At 39.4% G+C, this 19,235-nt stretch overlaps 3 protein-coding genes across 11 annotated transcripts in view; 1 reads left to right on the top strand and 2 right to left on the bottom strand.

Moving 5' to 3' along the window:
- Positions 1-69: 69 nt before the first annotated feature.
- Positions 70-3,420, top strand: taf12 (TAF12 RNA polymerase II, TATA box binding protein (TBP)-associated factor). Its single transcript, XM_018698331.2, has 6 exons — positions 70-237; positions 921-1,157; positions 1,451-1,528; positions 1,833-1,947; positions 2,458-2,546; positions 2,726-3,420. The coding sequence occupies exons 2-6, from the start codon at positions 1,077-1,079 to the stop codon at positions 2,759-2,761; spliced, it is 399 nt and encodes a 132-aa protein (XP_018553847.1). The 5' UTR covers positions 70-237; positions 921-1,076; the 3' UTR covers positions 2,762-3,420.
- Positions 3,421-3,812: 392 nt separating this feature from the next.
- LOC108898509 (Scm polycomb group protein homolog 1) overlaps positions 3,813-19,235 on the bottom strand; it is a 132,044-nt gene continuing 116,621 nt past the window's right edge. For 6 of the 8 annotated variants that reach the window (XM_051076006.1, XM_051076007.1, XM_051076005.1 and 3 more), the window contains 2 exons: positions 6,333-6,594; positions 3,813-5,412 (listed from right to left, as the gene is read on the bottom strand). In XM_051076006.1, the coding sequence (XP_050931963.1) occupies positions 4,965-5,412; positions 6,333-6,594 (710 nt within the window). In that variant the 3' untranslated portion in view covers positions 3,813-4,964. Of the gene's footprint in view, positions 5,413-6,332; positions 6,595-6,727; positions 7,167-19,235 lie in introns of those variants that run through there. The other 2 variants (XM_051076009.1, XM_018698315.2) reach the window with 2 other exon arrangements.
- Positions 7,956-17,961, bottom strand: ctps1b (CTP synthase 1b). Of its 2 annotated transcripts, none has more exons than XM_018698344.2 (18): positions 17,797-17,961; positions 16,582-16,762; positions 16,234-16,404; positions 15,791-15,891; positions 14,942-15,058; positions 14,619-14,702; positions 14,336-14,416; positions 13,555-13,706; positions 13,104-13,236; positions 12,817-12,905; positions 11,924-12,018; positions 11,014-11,076; positions 10,832-10,875; positions 10,642-10,738; positions 10,503-10,558; positions 10,151-10,247; positions 9,855-9,999; positions 7,956-9,426 (listed from the first exon to the last, which is right to left on the bottom strand). In XM_018698344.2, exons 1-18 carry the CDS (start codon positions 17,824-17,826, stop codon positions 9,351-9,353), a joined length of 1,812 nt encoding a protein of 603 aa, XP_018553860.1. In that variant the 5' UTR covers positions 17,827-17,961; the 3' UTR covers positions 7,956-9,350. The 2 variants fall into 2 exon arrangements, with proteins under 2 accessions (XP_018553860.1, XP_018553868.1); XM_018698352.2 differs by having other exon boundaries at positions 17,733-17,935.

Below are 19,235 nucleotides of genomic sequence, written 5' to 3'. Positions count from 1 at the left end.
TGGAGCTCATTTATTTGCTAAATCCCGGTGTAGTTCTGTAAAAGAACCAGCAGGTGGCAGGGTAGAGGCGATGTGTTGCCACAGGAAATAGGCATAATCATAGCGGAAGTAGTTTAAGATATCTTCGATCATTTTGCTAGCCGTGCAGAGGCAAACTGAAGCGATCTCTCTGAATCAAAACTCAGACATCACCGTCAGCGGTGCCGAAGCATGGATGGATAGTGTTTGTTTAATTGGGTAAGTTGGCAATTTAACGCGTAAATTCCAGATGTAGTCTGCGTGAAGCCGCGCCGCTAGGTTAGCTGCTAGGTTAGCCTGTCCGGCTAACGTCAAAGCTTGGTAGCTGCTATTGTTTTTAGCACATAACGTTGTGTTAGCATCTGTATTTTGCCCGTTTGCTTTATTAATCGGAGCGGCACAGCCACTCAGTACTTACCGATGTGGTGTCTGCATTTTTCGTGTGTGGTATTATTTTGCTTAGTCGGTCAATACAGAGTAGATCCTATAGCGGTGTTTTACGGCTAAAACGACTAGCTTGTAGCTAACACAGTTAGCGAATAACTTCTGACATTAAAAACAGGTTAATTTAATCATAAATTACGCGTTTAGAACATTTTGAAAGGTATGAGGCATTTAACAGGAGAAAGATTATAAAGTCAGCGCTGAAATGGAAGAAAATCGTCATTTAACTATTCTACTTAATTTAAAAAATGAACTAGAGCAAAAGTCGCCAGTAAAGTACGACGAAAGACTAAATTACTGCAAATTAAACAGGGAAAACATAATGATAAAACCTGGCAAAATAAAACATCGATAGACTTACTTTTTCCATATGGACCTTGCTATCGGATTTTAACAGGTTGATCAACCTACTTAACCTGATTACTTTAGGAATAATATAATTTCTGACTTTACTCCAGATTTACGGACGTGGTTCCTGTCAGAAGATAATCCATCACACCTGTGAGCATTTTGGACTGTCACTCGGGACTCTGATACATACAGACATAGAAGAAACACAACAGTTTAGCCTCCAGTGAAGCTCCGGTCCCTCCACTTTTCCTGTAGCCACCAGCATGGCTAACAGCACCACAACAGCTGTTAAGGCTTTGGGAGCTCCTGGCCCTGCTGGCAGAAGTAGTCCAGAGGGATCTCAGGTCAGTTGATTTCTTTTTACTAGAACCAAAGATGTTGCTCCTTGGCTGGGTTGCAGCATCAGTATCTGCAGAGTCCCACTGACTTGCTATCTTTAAAACTACATACAGACGTGGATCTCATGTAAAGATTTTAATTTTGCTTGTAACTCCTTTGTATGAATACCAGTCATGCTTCAGCCCCATAACCTATTCCCTGTGCCATTTAATCTAGACTACTGTCAACAGCACACAACACCTGCACCCTTGAGCTCTTTTGTAATTGAGTGAATGGATACATATGCTTCCTGTTCTAGGTGCTCAGTAAGAAGAAGCTGCAGGACCTAGTGAGAGAGATTGACCCAAATGAGCAGCTGGATGAGGATGTTGAGGAGGTTTGTCTGTGTTTTTAATAAATTAACACTGTACTAAGATTTTTTTTTTTTGGAAGCTTGGAGTTAACATAAGCAGAGGCGAAATTTTTCAAGTGAAATAAATACTATGTACATTTTCCATGTTGTTGTTGCTCTAAAGCTTCCCAAACCTACTGCCGCATCCATCATTTTGAAACTTTACTCTGTTGAAAGCCTATCTGCATGACAAATGGTGCGAGCAGCTGAAAACAAGGGGGATTTTCCAGATGTTTCTTGCCTTTACTGAACATGATTGATAATTGTCAAAATGTCTGTCTTTTCTCAGATGCTGCTACAAATTGCAGATGACTTTATAGAGAGTGTAGTGACAGCAGCCTGTCAACTGGCGCGCCATCGCAAATCCAACACCTTGGAGGTGAAGGATGTTCAGTTACATCTTGGTAAGTTGCTGGTGGCTCTGTTGCAAGGTTGTACTGCCTAATTTAAAAAGGGTGAAAATATTACATTACACTCACTTTGAATGCAAGATGTTACTTATCAAAACTGGGCATTTTAAGTTAGTAGATAGTAAGTAGATAGTTGGCAGATTATAGGGAAGCAGAGTAACATGGCAACCAAATCACTGTCAATACACTGTGACGCTCCGTGTGTGCGTCACAGTGTATTGACAGTGATTTGGTACAAGATAATGTCAGAAGTTGTAATTATTGTCGTTACAGCCCTGACAATATGTTAAAGAATTTTTTGAAATGAGATGGAAAATAGATCATGGGAGTGTGACACATTGCTAATAGACTGAGTCACCCACAAAGCACCGACAGTCCTCATTTCGCCCTTTGTTATATTTATAAAAAGGTTGATGTCTGAATATTTGTTGGAAGGAAAGGAAATAAGGTTGGAGTAGTTCATACAGCCAGTGTCCTGCTGACATTGTGCATTGCTTTTCTCAGAACGCCAGTGGAACATGTGGATTCCTGGTTATGGCTCAGATGAGATCCGGCCGTTCAAGAAGGCTTGCACCACAGAGGCTCACAAACAGGTGAGTGATAGAAGGCTTGTTAGAATATTCCTGTTACTTGTATGTAGATTGTGCAAAGGCAGAGAAAGATGACATCACTTGGTTTATAATTTTGCATTTGTCAAATACATAAATTTGTCTTGTATTGGAATGAATATACGGTATGGTGGACTTAACATTTTGCAATTCTTCTGTTTCAGAGAATGGCACTGATCCGCAAGACAACCAAAAAATAGCAAGACTGTACATTAATATGCTGTACCCAGTCTGTAATTTCTTTTTTTTGGATTGTTTTTGTTTGTTTTTTCCTTCTCAACTGGGATGTTTTGGGCTAAAGTGAAGAAAAAGAGGGTTTGTTTGTTTTTTTTTTTTCTTTTGACATTAGTGTTTCATCGTCATGTCTCCCTAATTTTTGAGTGTTTTGCCAGCACCATCACAAAATAATGTAATTGTTGTCTCTGCTTCTTTTTTGTTTCCATTAAGCTAAGCCTGGCAGAACTCTTTATTCATTGCATTTTTGTCAATAAACATTTACTGGAATACTTCTTTTGGATTGTGACCACTGCTGTATCCAGTGTGCCTTTTGATACTCTTAGATGTCAATGTTACTGATTCATCTGCCTCCTTAAAATGATATTTGACGTTATCTTGACAATAATAGATCATCATTTATGCTGAGTCTGTAAAAGATTATGGTTCCCCTGTTTACCTGCTCTACTCATATTGCTGGTGATTATAGTTGTTTTTATTACATAGAGGATTTATAATACCAAATTCCTATACTGCAAATAGTGGCCATAAATACAGTAAATTCTTTACCTTTGTTGTTGACATGTATATGTTATTCTCTTACTGAATGTAGTGTGTTTTATTACATTAACACATTTATTTCAACCATTGTTGTACATTTGATTTTTACTTTTGTCTAATTGAAATTGCATCAGAATAAGATAGAAGGAATGATCTCCAGATCTTGGCTTTTCACTTTCATGTCAGATAAAAAAAAGCTAAATAAATAAATGACTGATATTATCAAACAAGGAGAAGTTTTGGAGTATGGCAGCCAGACTAGTTAGCAGAGGTACCTACATACGTAGGAAAGGGCCATGTTTAAGTTTGAAGGGAAAGCTTTAAAATAACTAAGCTAAAGCAAGGTAACATTACTTTTCATTTAAAAGTGACTCTCCACATTTATCTTAGAACCTCCCAGTAGTTGTAGAAATACCATATTAATGTACAGTACATTAAGTATATAAAAGTTTTGAAGGGTCAAATGGAAGCAAAACATTTAACATCTTGACATATAATAATTTTACTTACTGTATATTTGCAGTGAACCAAGGACAGAAATCAATGTGCAGACAAAACAGTGAACAACTGATCAGTGAATCTGAGTGTCTTTTAGCAAAATAAATTGCCTACATTTTTGTTGCAGACACCCAGGAGGTTGTTCATCATCCAGATGAACAGTAATTGCAATGGAAACCTCTCACAACATTTCAAAAGAACAATATCCAAAGGCACCCTAGGGTTTTCATGCAATTAATTTAAACAGCAGCACCTGAAAACAATCACTCGTAGGAAGCTGAGCAATTATTGGTGATAAAACAAAGACTTTTCCAGACAGTTACCCAGGCCCAAAGGAGTAGTTCCTATACTATGTGAGAGCCTATCGTGATGCATATAATCTCAACCAGGGGACCCAACTGTTGCCAGCCATGGACAAACCAGCAACACAGACAATCACAGATATATGTCCTGAAATGGGTTCTATTAGATTGAATAAGGAAAATTAACTCCACTGTTTGGGAATTATCATTTGACCCCTTCAGTTACTCAGCTAAGGTAAGAAATGACCTCATGTTACAGTAGTCTAAACAGCGATATACCTAGCATCTCACAAAAGAGAGCAGCATCATGAATGTTATTCTCTAGGAATCTTGAACATCTGTTGCAAATTTCACAGTCATCTATACAGTAGTAGTCAAGATTTCCCTCTAAATCACATATGTCAACCTCACAGTGGTGCAGACAAGAAGTCAGGTTCACCAAAGTCAGTAGGAAATAATCCTCTAGGGACCATGAATGTCTGAGCAAAATTTTATGGAAATTCATCCATATTTCTAAGTTCTATAGATATTTCTGGACCAGTGTGATGGACTAACTGACCAACCACATTGCCATCCAGAGAGCCATGCCACTAGCGTGACTAAAAATGACTCAAAAAGTTAAATCACGTATCACTTATTTAGGAATGTGAATGAACATATTGTACACAGTAAGTCACAAAATGTTTCAACGAATCAGTCTCTTGCCGAGTTTTAAAGATTATCTTCATGACAATGGTGCAAAAAATGCATTTCAAATCAGTATGTTGATAGTCACACTTTAAAATGTCCCTACAAATCCAAGAATGGGTGAACATCGCCAGTCCACATTTTAACCACAGCACTTCTTGTTCTTGGGGGCTGAGCTGGGCTGAGCCAGGCTGGCTCTCTGTAACTGCAGCGCCTGTGGCGCAGCACACTTAACTCCATCCCAGCCCTCTTGCAGTTCTACCTCTCCACTCAAAAGACCCTGATAGACCCGTCGAGTGAGGAGTTCGAAGGACTCCCTCACGTTCTGGCCTGTCTTGGCAGAGGCCTCCACATATGGCAGCCCTAGCTGTGCAGCCAGTTTCTCAGCCTCCTCTCGACTCACCACCCTCTCTTCGAAAGCATCTCGGTCACTTTTTTGGCCCACCAGGACGAACAGAACCTTATGAGGCTGCACTCGCTCACACACCTCGTCATGCCACTCCTTAATATGGTCAAAGGAGGCTCGGTTGGTCAGGTCAAACACCAGCAGGCCTCCGACTGAGTTGCGATAATAAGAACGAGTCACTGACCTGAGGGAAAAAACAGAGAAAAAGGGGGAAAAAACGGAAGAGAGAGGGAGCCCATTTGAATTTCAACACGTGAAAAAACCCAAAACCCACACTGGGCAGCGCAGAGTTCAGACTTTGCTACCAACTCATTTCCTGGTCTAGTTAGCAAATAATCACCTGATTGTCTGCTCTGTTTTAGTTGAGCTCTTTTAGATAAGTACATTGACAGAGATTCTGTGTCTCTTTGTAAGAAATTGATAACCTCTGTGTTTTTCATCCCAATTGTGAAACTGTCAGGCAGCATAGTTCCCCTGTGAGTCACTGCATAGTTAAACCAAAGGAAAGGCTTAGTAAAGGATCCTCCCAGCTGCCAGCTAGTGAAAACTTACTTCTCTATTAGAATACTTCTTCATGAAAACAAAACAGATTTGCCTGAGCTTTTAGCTGACTCATGTGGGATTAGCAGGGTACAGATACCATGCAAAGAGGAGGTAAACACAAACAGGCACAGTTTGCAATTTGCTACGCTCCATTCAACTGGAGAACCGTAATAATGAATTTAGAAACAGAATTAAACAAGTTACTCCTCGTTCTTTCATTATATATGCTGAGCAAGGAGAATAATGCAGTTTCAAAGATGTGCCTTTTCCACTTAAAGCATTACACATACTCTATCTATGTAAACACTGCTTACTGGTCTTGTGAGGGTGACAGGGTGGATAAAGTCATAGGTGAAAGCAAACACAGATGAACAGATCTGATGTGAACGGGATGAGATGTGGTAGTTTATTTGGATAATATATTTGCATGCACACCAGAAGTATCTTTAATACTTTTCAGTTGTCTGTTCTCATGATATATTTTACTGTTGTATTCAAAAAGACACAGAACAGAGACAGATACCTTACCCCCTATCTGTCACAAGATGAGTTTATCCTCACCTGAACCTCTCTTGTCCAGCTGTGTCCCAGAACTGCAGCTTAACGCGTACCCCCTGCTCCACCTCCAAGAAGTGAACATAGAAGTCTACACCCACCGTCTGGTTGATGGATTCCAGGAACAGGTCCTCAGTGTAGCGTTTCAGCAGGGAGGACTTGCCCACCGTGGAGTCCCCCAGCATGATGATCCTGAACTGGTACTGCCACAACGTCAGGTCCATTGCTGGTGGTGGTGGGAAAAGAGCGATGAAGACAGGGGAAACACCTTGAGGGGAAGGGGGATAAAAAGGTGTAGAAGTTTTGAGAAAAAGTACAGGAATTTGTAATGAGGTTATAAGTAAGGTTAGGAGTGGAACAGCCTAGATGGGACCACAAGGGTTGGAAAAAAGAGATGAAACCTGCAAAAGACTAGCAGTCCCACACCAGCCTCCCAACAGCTCTGGCCCGATGTTTGACGCTCCAAATATTGAGGAACAACCACTGCAGCCACTCCTTGTTAATCGCACAATCAGTAGAGCAATCTGTGTCCACAGTCTTCCCACACCCCTGTGCATATTATAGCTGCAGCACAACTCTCGGTCTCATTCCTATAGTGGATCTACAAATCTCCTACAAGAGCAGGTATGCAGAAAAATCCTTTCCCACAAAGCAGATTCCAGTATTGCTGTGGGTTTTGCCTGAGCTGCCGAGCTTCACTGTTACTGTAAAGCATGTGCATGAGCATGCTGGGCGTGGACTTCTAAAGTTTGCCTGTTGTTACTTGACAAAAGGAGGGGTCAGGAGCACAAGGACATGGGGAGGGTTGTTGTGGAAAGGGAGGTTCCAGATGTGGGAGGAGGGCGGTGGGGATAACAGGGAAGTAATAGCTGTATTTCATACCAGAACATTTTCCCTTTCCTACTGTTACCAATTCATAACTACATGTCACCTTTAACATCAGAATGTGAGGCTGAGTGTGGGCAACTGTTTATCCAGTTTGCAGCGGTTTTTATCATTTTATGGCCTTATACACACAGTGAGCATTGCCACCTAAAAAAAGGAAGTTGATAACAATACAGCTTTACATCCCCTGGGATACACTAGGAAAGTCTCAGGATATGCAAATCATTTTTCTACAGTAGATTTGTTAGCAGTGTAATGCTATATTTACATTAAATATTCTACTGATAACTACATGTCTGCTGACCTATACTTAGGGATGACATCATGGCTACTTTAATATGAAACATAGGTGATAACAGTTACTACAGGCACTGTGGTCCAAATATAAACATTAAAGCCTCTCAAAATCAAAATTCAGCAATAGCAAATTATGAAAATTCAAAACAAAAAAAATCACAAGCTGATTTTAAGTGAACATTTTCTGATACTGTTTAAGTTTGATTCAGGTTTTACTTAAGTATCATCAGGCAGAATGGAATCTGACAAATTACCTGTCTGGTCAATATGGTCATTCATGGCCACACCGTGTGCTGTAATGATCATTGCAGCTGCTATGACTGTAATAAACCCCCTTATTTGAGGGGCTTGAGACTTATGGTCGTGTATACACAGAAAATAAACAAGACAGGCACCTGTGGTCTTAAGTGCTTCTAATACCAGAGAACGGATGCAGAAAACAGTGTAATCAGTGAAAACAGAGGTTTTTAATGGAGGGTGTGGGGACAACTATGCATGACTTTTTAGTGTTGCTGTCACAGAGCAGAACTCACTATGATGAGCTTCACAGCTCAACTAGAATAAAGGCCAGATTGTCATGAGAAATAAAATTGTATTTATTCAGAATAAATGCACATATTGCATCACGCACACGCTAGACTTAATAAATATAAAAAATATGTTATGTTTTCCACACATTTGGGTCACCAACAAATAAATGGATGCACTGGCAGGAATAATTTAACAATCAATGTCAATTTTACAGGACTTGAAGCAAAAAAATGTAACTTGGAAGCTTGATGCTTATCATTTACAGCTGGCTACCACTGATGCTTTGGGATCAAATTTAGGTCTTAGCTTAAGTTTTATGACATCAGTTTTCATATGCCAAGCTTGCATTTCCAATTCACACTGTTGACTCAACAGTCACTTAAAGTTGGCTGGATTGTCAGATGACTGTATCAGTATATTTCATTTTAGGAAGCTATGGGTCAGATATCACAGTAAAAGCCAATGGAGTTCAAAGTTGTGTTTGCTAAAAGGTCTTAAACGAAAAATAGCCACGCCACCTGAGCTGGTGAGTTTGTGTTAAGGAATAAAAACTTACAACAGCACAAGTTTTCCTATAACAATTTTCATGCAGAAAATAAAACCCTGGTGATATTGACTAATATTTAAAACAGTGTACCTCATAACAACAGAAAAATTCATGCACACCCCACCAGAATGACATGTAGTACTTTGATGTAGTAACCCTGAGTGAGTGTTGTTGGAAAGGAAAAAATACATTAAAACAAAAAATTGTGAGACAGACAATAACGAACACTTTTAAGAAGGAAATGTATCAATGATATGCTTGTCACAATACACAAGCAAAATTACTGTACAAAGTCAGTGTTTGTCAGTATTTTCATACACTGGACTGGATTGATTGAAAAACCTGATTGCAGGGACCCTAATTCCCACCTTAGCGGAGCGTCAAAGTTGCTATGCTTTCTATACCTAACTGGAAAATACACTTCTTGATATGTTTGCCCAAATATACTGATAAGGGTGCCATCTTCCCCACTGATTTTGTACTCTTTTTTCTCCTGTTCTCTACAGATTTTATACATTTTACATTTTATTCTGTCATCTGCTTATTGCAGCAACTCTAAAGCACCAACAGAGATACTGGTAAGACAACCCTATACACAATCGCTGAGGGCATAATATATTTAGAGTAAAAATTATTAACATGTTGTACAAGTCAGAGTGTGAAACCAGTTTAACACATATTTTGGTTTTGCAACATCAGTTAAGGGCAGACCAGAATTTTTTGGGGCTCTGCATTTATCTGCGTAAGTGACACTAACAACACAACTACAAAGAGGGGAACCTCAGCTCTGAGATCTCAACTTCAGGAGAGCTGCTGCCACTGCGGTCGCTGTATGTGTCCCTGCAACACAAGACAAACACACAAAATGACTATTACATCTGTGATACCCATGGGTCTTTTGATTAAATGACACTGCATAATAATATATAAGTGGAGACTATGACACTGAATACAGTCCTGTATATTGCAATTCATATTCACTAATAAACTAAATTTGAGGAACTTAAATAAATTAGGCATGAAACGGCTGACAGCATTTTCCAACTGTAATACAATAAGTAAGAAAACAAGCATAACATCGAACAACACAAAACAAAATATATACAGATATACAGCACTGAAACAACACTTAGCTGACTGCAGAATTGTGGAAAATGACAGTTTAACAGGTTCATCTCGAGAGCGTACGATGGAGCTAAACACTTATAAACTGCTGGAGTATTCAAATTTAACTAATGTTTGCATGACAACACTGTGTCAGAGCTTACCGTGGAGAGAGGCGACAGCCCTTGGCCAGGTAGCTCTGGAGTTTTCCTGCAGCGGCCAGCAGGAGACCAAAGTATGGAGGAGAAGGTTTAATGGGTCTGGAGGTGAACTCTGGGTGGTACTGCACTCCAACAAAGTAACCATGGCCTGAAACAAAAAACAAAAGGTGGGTGAGTAGACTTTTTTATCTCAACTACTTTATAAATAGGACAATAAAAATGGCCAACTTGAGGCAGCACATGTTTATTTATGATGAACAGCATGTGGATGTTTGTTTTCAATGTCCCCTTCCACTCACCCTCCAATTCAATGACCTCCATTCTCTCTCCTTCCTCATCTTGACCAACAAACTGAAGACCCTTCTTTTCAAAGTGGTGCTTAAGCTCAGGGTTCACCTGAAATGACAAGAGATAAGTCTGGACATGTTTTTGAAAAATAAGCAGTTTATTTTATCATAATGCTTCAAGACTAGATCTGGACCCAAAGAACAGGAAGATTAAAAGGGAGCCTCAAGTCCCTGCAATGTGCACTAGCTGAATAAATATGTATGCATTTGTTCTCTTGTAAAAATGTAATTTGTATTCATAAAATATTTTTCAAGTTTTGCATTCCCAGACAAAAAAGCTTCAAAATCTTATTTTCATCTCTACCTCAAATCTGTGTCTGTGCCTCTCCTCAACATATTCCAAATCTCCATACAGTTTTCCTGCAAAAATGAAGTATCAGTCATCAGAAACACACAAAGTCTAAAAAGTGAACAAAGCCTACCAGTTATTTCAGGATACATACTCAGTACACTGGTGTTAGATTTGAAAATTGTCCGCCTCTTTCCCAACCTCATAGTCCCACCCATCTGCCCTGGGTTGTGCTCTGGCATGTCAATCACCTGCCAAGATCAAACAGGATGTTGAAACCATTCTGCTGAAGACTCTGCTGATATGATGTGATATGAGCATTGCGAAGAAAAGAGATAACCTACCACAGGGTGTTTGGATTCGGGATTAAATTCTGTGGAGTTTGCATCTGAAAAAGATAAGTGAAAACGATCTAAGCTCAAATCAGCTTCCCTGCAGGACTAAGGCTCTTTCATCATAAAATTAGAAACCATAGGAATTAAATATTTCTTAGCAGCATGCCCAGCCGAACTGCGCAATTACTCACCTTCCCATCCAAGAACATTGCGGGCGAACTCGCACACTGCCAGCTGCATGCCCAAACATACCCCTGCACAAAACAAGACCAGCGGGATTCTTGCATAATGAGAGCAATTGTAAGGACTCATAAATAAATAGAGACTGAACTAGATCCCCACTGTGCAAACCACTTACATGGCTAACATTACTGTCTTTGCATATTATTATACAGTGTCTATAAAATTTTTCACCTCTCTTTGGACTTAATGTTTCATTATTCATAAGTTGCAAATGGATGCAATTAAGGACTTTTTTGAGCAAACAGAAAAAGACCAATTGGATCTAAATTACATCCAAAAATAAACACAATGCAACTGATTGCACAAGTATTCATGTCCGTCTGGTCTGTATTTTTCAGTCACCTATAGAACAAATTCTAGTCTCTGTAATAACTTCATACACCTGAACACAATATTTTTTTCTATAGCACATTTTCCTTCAAGGTTTCTCTGTGTTGTGCTGAATTCATTTTGTCCTAACAAATCGTCCAGGGCTTGAAATATCTCTACTGTTGCTGCCTTACAGGTGATGGGCATTGAACTTATTATGCAACTTCTAAATAAAAATTTTGTACTTGCATTTAATATTAGTCTAAGAGGCTTGTTTTTACTTTTCTGCTGCCTATCAAAACTTAACTGCATCCACTGTGATTCAGTCTTATAAAACAATAAAATATGATAGTCCAAACAGTAAATACTTTTAATTTGATTGTTTTATCCACTGGCATAGCAATGCTAGTATGAAGCTGTATCTTAAGCATCATTCGACATATGGGAGGGAACAATGTATTTTACATCTAGTCCTCATCTGGATTATTTACAGCATGAAATCTTACAATATGATGTACTGAAGGAAAGGACAGGATTCATATTTCTTACCCAGGAATGGCTTATTCTGTTTCCTCGCCCAGCTAATAGCCTGCATCTTGCCTTCAGTCCCTCTCACACCAAAACCTCCTGGTACCAGCACACCACTGTGGGGAGGAAGAGAAGAATGACAACCTCAAATCATCTTATAAAGGTAATCCAGGTATTTACTGAGAAAACACTACATAACAAAGTATAAACCCCTGTACAGAGAGAGAGAGAGAGAGAGAGAGAGAGAGAGAGAGAGAGAGAGAGAGAGAGAGAGAGAGAGAGAGAGAGAAAATCTGAGTGGGAGAATTTACATTGATATGTCTGTTTATTTTAGGTAGTGATGGGAGATATGACATGTACATGAGAGATGCCACTCTCCTCACCTTAATCACACAATATAATTTTCCTTTTTCCTTTCCTTTTTTTTTATTTGCAGAGCTTTTTGAGATGCTATGCGGTAAGAAATGATTGCTTAAAATTTGATTAGAATAGGATACACTGCCTTTCTTCACAAACTTCTAAAAATAACACATCCAAAAAATCATTATCCAAAAGAAAACCTGTAAAACCCTTTCTTTCCTTACTGTAGACGTTAACCAGCTCTGGCTACTGAAAGCCCCATGTTACTGCCCAGCTTAAAAATAGCATCGGAACTTACAAATTTAACTAATTCTTTTTTTCATTTTTGCAACATCAAATAATAATAAAACATTGTGCATTTCTACAAAGCACAGAAGTCCTGACTGACCGTTTCACAAAGCTGCGTAAACCACTTGGCCTGACAGCACTCTGCTGCCATCATGTGGAATGAATAATACTGTATCACCAGAGTATAAAACTTCATATTGAAAGTTGTACATTTTCAACATCATCCAAGTCAACTGGCTACTGTTCTGCCAGGTTTGTCTACTCACTGAGAACTGCAGAGTTTTTGCCAGGCCTCATGATATTTCACTGGCTCATCTTGCAGAGTGGTACTCTCCAGGTCTGCAGAGTCTATGTACTGTAATAACATCAAACACAGCGTTTGGAAGGAGATCAGTCAATATCATGGCCAACAGACTACAAATCTGTATAAATACAGGCACATGTAAAGCTTTATTCCAGTTTTGTAACAACAGTCAACACATAAACTACAAAGCAGCGATGCTAAATCCAGAAATCAATATACAAAACATAAAAGCATGAAACGTGTCCATACCTTGACCTCTAGTTTGTGATTAATGGCGAGGGCTGAGTGCTCAAGGGCCTTAATAACTGAGGTGTAGGAGTCGGATAGCTTTGTGTACTTCCCCACCAGGGCTATGGAGACATGTTCCAGGAGACGGTCAGATCTGAGTAGAGAGGAAGACGATTCACAAAACTGACCTGGTGCATCATTTAAGTATAACCTCACAACTCCTCAAAGAAAAATTCCAGAAAAACCTCCAAACCCAGTGTGCTGTAGTGACTGAAGAAGATTTGTCTTTCAGAGTTCAGCACTCTTTGGTTTGTAACACAATACCTAGAGGTGACAAACTATGTCTGTGGTTAAACTGACTGTTCCTTAACTGAAAAAGTAAATAATTTGTGTCCACATCCTCACTTTACTTGAGCAAGACACAAAACCAGAGGAAGAAAAAAAAGTCAGTGACGAAGACAAACGTCCTCACCTATCAGCCATCTCCTTCCACTTTGTGAGCATCTTTCTGGGCCTCATCTCGACAGGCAAGTTCAGCCGCTGACAGAAGTAGCTCACAACACCCTGGTTCTCCAGCAGCAGGGGCACTCTGTAGACTGATGACACATCATGGACACAGATCACCTGGAAAGTGTGACAGATCACGTTATTTCAGTTTTAACTGACAGGTGGGCTGAGCACGGTCAACATTTTTATACTGTGGGTTTACAAAATAAAAAAGTTGGCTACAGGAGGCTGCAAACACTAAATTAAACCGCTGTATTTCAGTCAAGAGATGCCTGTTCAAGGTCGGTTCACTGTTTTTTTTGTTTTGTAACATTGCTTTTTCACCTGACTAGTCCTTTTACACTGTGATGTATAATTGTCCCTGATAAATAAGCGACCTGATACCAAAAAAAAAAAAAAAACATCCAATCGCATTGCTCTTACATTCCAGAAGGCCAACCAAGTCACAAGTTAGTGCCCAACACATTCACACATCATCGGATAACAATTCAATCAAACAACACACAATCCTAATTAAGACTAGCAAAACATGTAGTATTGGTTATCCTTACTTACTTATGTCCTTATTACAGTGTATGTTCTGCATATTTCTTTTGTTATCAAAAACATTTCACAATACAACAGCTGCATATGTAGGTGGAGACAACATGAACTGCACTAGTTCATAACAAAAATGCTGGCAGCATGCTCTACACAGAGTTTAAAATGAGATTGTTTACTGTAGAAAGAAAATCACAGTACTTCACCTGTGTGGGCTCCACATGACAAAACATGGAGATCTTCTCCTTGACAGCTGTTTCTAGGGGCGTTGAACAGCGGCACATAATCTGTCAAAAATGTAGAAGTTTATTTTTTATCATGCTATACAGCAGGACCAAGGTCTAAAAGATTTTTAATTGGTTGTTTACACCATGAGATGAATGCATACCTGAGAATTATTGATTTATTTGCACATAAGATGGCATGACTTGTTTATCTCCATTTCCATCTGGAGGCAAAGTTTAGGAACTAATTTTAAATCTGACTCACCAAATCTGGAGACAAGCCCAGCCCTCTGAGCTCTCGGACACTGTTCTGGGTTGGTTTGGTTTTTTGCTCTCCTGTGGTACTGGGCTGAGGACACATTATGCAAATTCACCACATAATATTAGTACACATTTAAAAGTTATTGGTGCTGTTTGTACTGTTGTAGCTCCTGCCCTTTAATTAAAAAATAAGAGCAAAACACTCACTAATTTTGCATATAAAACAAAACTAATATTGCTGATACAGTCATCCTGCAAATATCCTGCTCTCTGTGTTATTTGGTGATGAATACATGGTGTGTGTGTGTGTTCATCTGTGCTCCATACTTGTGGTATCAAGCTGACATGGATGTTGCAGAAATTTTCCCTCTTCACTTTAAACTGGAACTGTCTGAAGGCCTCGATGAAGGGCATGCTCTCAATGTCCCCGACTGTGCCTCCCAGCTGTTAACACAAAACACCAGCTTAGACCACAGAAATGCATGCATGAACACACAGACTGGCTCTCAGCACCTTACATACTCTGATAAAATCTTGGAAAGCACAGAATGTCATCAGCTGCACCGAGCCCATAATACTGTCAGAGCTGCTTTTGATGCATGCCGCATGAAAAGAACTGCTGGAGGCAGGGTAGTAATTTCACTTGGTTTATGAGGATTTGACCATTTTCAGCTTTAAATTTACTGATATGAAATGCTTCTGACAGCACATGCTGTCAGACAAACACTTGATTTAGGTCACTATCACGATTATGTTTAGTTTTTTGACTTAGTAAAAACAAACGTACTGGAGTCTTTCTTTCCCATGGCTGGAAATAGAGCTGGGCATACACAGACTCTCCTCAACAAACGTATTCTTAAAATCCTTTGTTTTTCAGTTTCTCAAATAATGTTTGTTTTTCTGCTTTACTGACACACCCATTTGTGCAGGTTCAGCAGTTTCTCTGAAAGTTTGCCAAATGGTGCCAATATTTTCTATTGCTTGAGGCAACATGCTTGATTTCATTTCTGATTGAAAACCACCTCCATTTCTCTTTAACGGACTAGAAGAAATGCCCTGGTCAGAAATCGTTTAAGACTGGCCCATGGGAGTTGCTGAAATGACACTTCTGATTGCTCAAAGACTGTTCAGCATCCTTTCACAGTAAAACAAAATTAATCTCGACCAACAAATTACCTCTATAACACAAACTTGAGGCTCTACACCATCGTCATCCACTGAAATCCTGGCCTGCCTCATTACCCATTCCTGGATGGCATCTGTGATGTGGGGTACCACTGAGAAAACAAATTAATACAATCAAAAAGTCATCTAAAAATTAGCACTGCACATTGGACATTCTCTGTCCTAATTATAGTTGTAAAAATACAATTACACACAAGTGTGTTGCTATGTTGCATGTGTTGACACAATCTTTCAAAAAATGGGAGCACAGAATTTAAATTCAAACAATAGGACAATATGACAATTGGAACAACTTTAATATGTTATGATATAGTTGACTATCCACTTGTATTTTAAGACTGATGACAGATAAACAAATAAGGCAGCTTCACTAATGACCTGCTTTGAACCAAGGTCTCCTTTCACCATCAAAGAATAACCAATAAGCTAAATACCTTGCACAGTCTTGCCCAGGTAGTCTCCTCTCCTCTCCTTGTTGATTACCGACTGGTAAATCTTTCCAGTGGTGAGGTTGTTGTCTTTGGTGAGACGGATGTCCAGGAAACGCTCATAGTTCCCCAAGTCCAGATCCACTTCCCCGCCATCATCGAGAACAAATACCTCACCTGCAGGACACAGACATTACAGACATTTATCACAGGATTAGTGATTAACTGCAGATTAAAACTGAGAGAAATTCATTGGTATGTTCACTGACGCAACAAATATTTATCATATGGAAATATCCCGACCCCATGCCACTCAGCTGAGAGCAACCTTGTTAAACACATTCAATTACTCACCATGCTCATATGGTGAAAAGGTTCCAGCATCAATATTGATATAGGGGTCGATTTTAATGGCTGTGACGTGAAGGCCACAGGACTTGAGGATTGTTCCCACACTGCTGGCAATGATGCCCTTACCAATACCAGATATCACACCACCCGTCACAAGAATGTACTTCATAGCAGCGTGTGAAGACTAAACACAAAAAAAAGATGTCAGTAAATAACTTTGCAAAACACTTAGCACCACATGTCCAAGGCATGTAGTCCAAGTCAACCTGCTCAACCAGCTGATGCAATGTACAAGATACTGATACTACAAGTCACAATTGGTTGAATTTACAGGTATAATGACCATATTAACACTTTTATATATTTACATTTCATACAATGTTTCATTCCTCACTGGATTAAAATTAATAGTGATGGCGTGTTTTACTGCTCTAACTCTTGTGTACTACTTTCACTAATGTATCTGAACCTGCACAATATTTTTTTTTCTAAAAAAAAGAATCAATTTTGCGGTAGGTTACAAGTTAAATTTCAGTGTTTTCAAACGTGGAGGTGGGGCTACACGTTTGTTTACATCCGGATCGCGGACAGTGCCTTTATATTATCCAGAAACATAAAGCACAGTGACATTCAACAAGTGAATCCAATCACAAGTAAATCACATGATAGTGTGTTTAAAGCTTCAGATCTCACAGTCACTGCAGTTTTTACTTAGCATTCAGCAACATGATATGAGACTGAGTGGCGGGAAATACCAGTTACACAATAAGCGCGCAAACATCAAAGATACTTCTATGAGCTCTCTGGGTTATTTCAGTCCCACAGTCTTTATATTATGATGTCAGTGTTAATTATCAGCGAATGAACGCCCACTGGATAAGAAAACAAATCTGTTTAACCGGAATGGCTGGAAACTTTGTCCTCGTTACCCGTTGTTGCCCTAACTGCCAAACAGTTTTTCGTCACTATTCATTTCGGAAAGCTAATAATAACCGATACTGAGTTGAGGTTATTATGCGCAGCCTGCTACAAGCAGCAGTTAGCAAGCAATCCCGAGGCGACTAACTTACTTGCAGCATCTTTAGCTGTCTTTCTGCCTTTCTAGCACAAAACGTGGATGGTTTTAATCCAACAAAAATAAAGCACAAACCTACCTAACGGCTACAGAGAAACTGGCGCACAAGCGTGTGTTGACAGGTGATGTTTTTTATCTGTAACCTTGTGAATTTTCTTCGATTTGCTGGGCATCAGGCTCCACGTTTCATCAGCCGCAGAAACACGTGTAAGAGAGGCAGATTGCTCAAGTTCTCCTTGGTACACTTTGTTTCCTTCCGTTTCGCTGTTTTATTGGATGATTTTATGCCCTCTTCTAAAGCTCACAGGCAGACCTTGGTCTACCTCCGCCACTAACCAGGTGGAAGGCAGGGTTAGGCTGCCGAGAGAGTCTGCCTGCGAGGCTGAAGTCTGGGAGACAGTTTCCAATATTTCAGTGACGTCAGTATAACGCTACACGATTGGAGTGAATGGAGTATTTCAAGGTCAACGGGAGTGAATTTCTTTTGTAGTACGATGGAAATGAATAAAAAATGATTAGCCTGATGAAATACAGTCACTTCTATTACATATATTATTAAATACACATGTTGTCCTGACCTTGTGCAGCAAGTTGACGTCTTCGCCATGGCAGTTGATGGACATGTAATGAATTATCATCATATTTGCTCATCACTTAGAACTATTTGCTATGAAGTGCCACGAAAAATGTGCACTTTTTTTCTTTTTTTTTACTATTAAAGTCAAACTATCATAATTATTTTTCTTATCTAATTCCAACACCTGCTATTTGTTCCTCAAACAATCTCACCACCAGATGGCACATGTGTTCTATGTAGCATTATTAGGCATATATCTAGGCTAAATTGAGCTTTAACATGCAAAGGATTATTCACAAATAATGAACCCAGTGAATTTATGGCAGCAGGCATCAGATATAGCATCATAGAGATTAATGACACATAGGTACCCTCATATATTCTGGTCTGGTCAAGTGAGGCACAACAAAATAGAGCAGCAGTCCCTAAAAAGCCCTATTTATACAGTAACTGCGTCTGTGAGATATTAAAGTTTTCCGTCATGTATTCACTGTCGTGCTGCTCTACTTTTGCTATGGGTAATGAGAGTGGTAATTCTAATTCATTTCTGTCCATGATCTTGATCTAATTAAAGACCTCATCCCTGCCACCTCATTTTCATAAGCTGTTCCCTTCAATTACATCTGACAAGTGAGCACAGACACACATTAACCTCCAGCTTGAAGAGGTACTGTGCTTCACTCATCTCTCTGCAATCTTGAAATAACAGAGAGGAAAATTTCAAAGGTAATTCCACTTCTTTGAAATCACCTTTTTGGAAAACACAGTGGATGACAGTGCACAGTGTTAGTCACCTGCCATACTGAATGTTTTTGATAAAAATGACAGGATGGTGCTATGTGCAATGCCATGTTTTGCAATGTGTTTTGGTCATATGTCTCATTGTGGCCAAAGTCAGCTGTGACAGCTCATCGCTGTTTGTTAATGATTGTCTGTAAATGTTTTCCACATAGAGCAAGAGAGACCAATGAGTCTGGAGATATCTGAATACTGAATGAAACTTTA

The sequence above is a fragment of the Lates calcarifer genome, linkage group LG15 (assembly GCF_001640805.2).
Source record: "Lates calcarifer isolate ASB-BC8 linkage group LG15, TLL_Latcal_v3, whole genome shotgun sequence".
NCBI lineage: Eukaryota > Metazoa > Chordata > Actinopteri > Centropomidae > Lates > Lates calcarifer.
Note: the sequence above shows the minus strand (reverse complement) of the source record. Positions and strands in the feature narration are given on the sequence as shown.

Coding starts and splice junctions, on each gene's coding strand:
- taf12 (XM_018698331.2), top strand. CDS start 1,077: ATGGCTAACAGCACCACAACAGCTGTTAAGGCTTTGGGAGCTCCTGGC. Junction 1,158..1,450: donor GTAGTCCAGAGGGATCTCAG/GTCAGTTGATTT, acceptor TTCCTGTTCTAG/GTGCTCAGTAAGAAGAAGCT. Junction 1,529..1,832: donor TGGATGAGGATGTTGAGGAG/GTTTGTCTGTGT, acceptor GTCTTTTCTCAG/ATGCTGCTACAAATTGCAGA.
- ctps1b (XM_018698344.2), bottom strand. CDS start 17,826: ATGCCCAGCAAATCGAAGAAAATTCACAAG. Junction 15,892..16,233: donor CCTGGGCAAGACTGTGCAAG/GTATTTAGCTTA, acceptor TTGTTTTCTCAG/TGGTACCCCACATCACAGAT. Junction 10,739..10,831: donor CCGAATCCAAACACCCTGTG/GTAGGTTATCTC, acceptor TGATCTTGGCAG/GTGATTGACATGCCAGAGCA.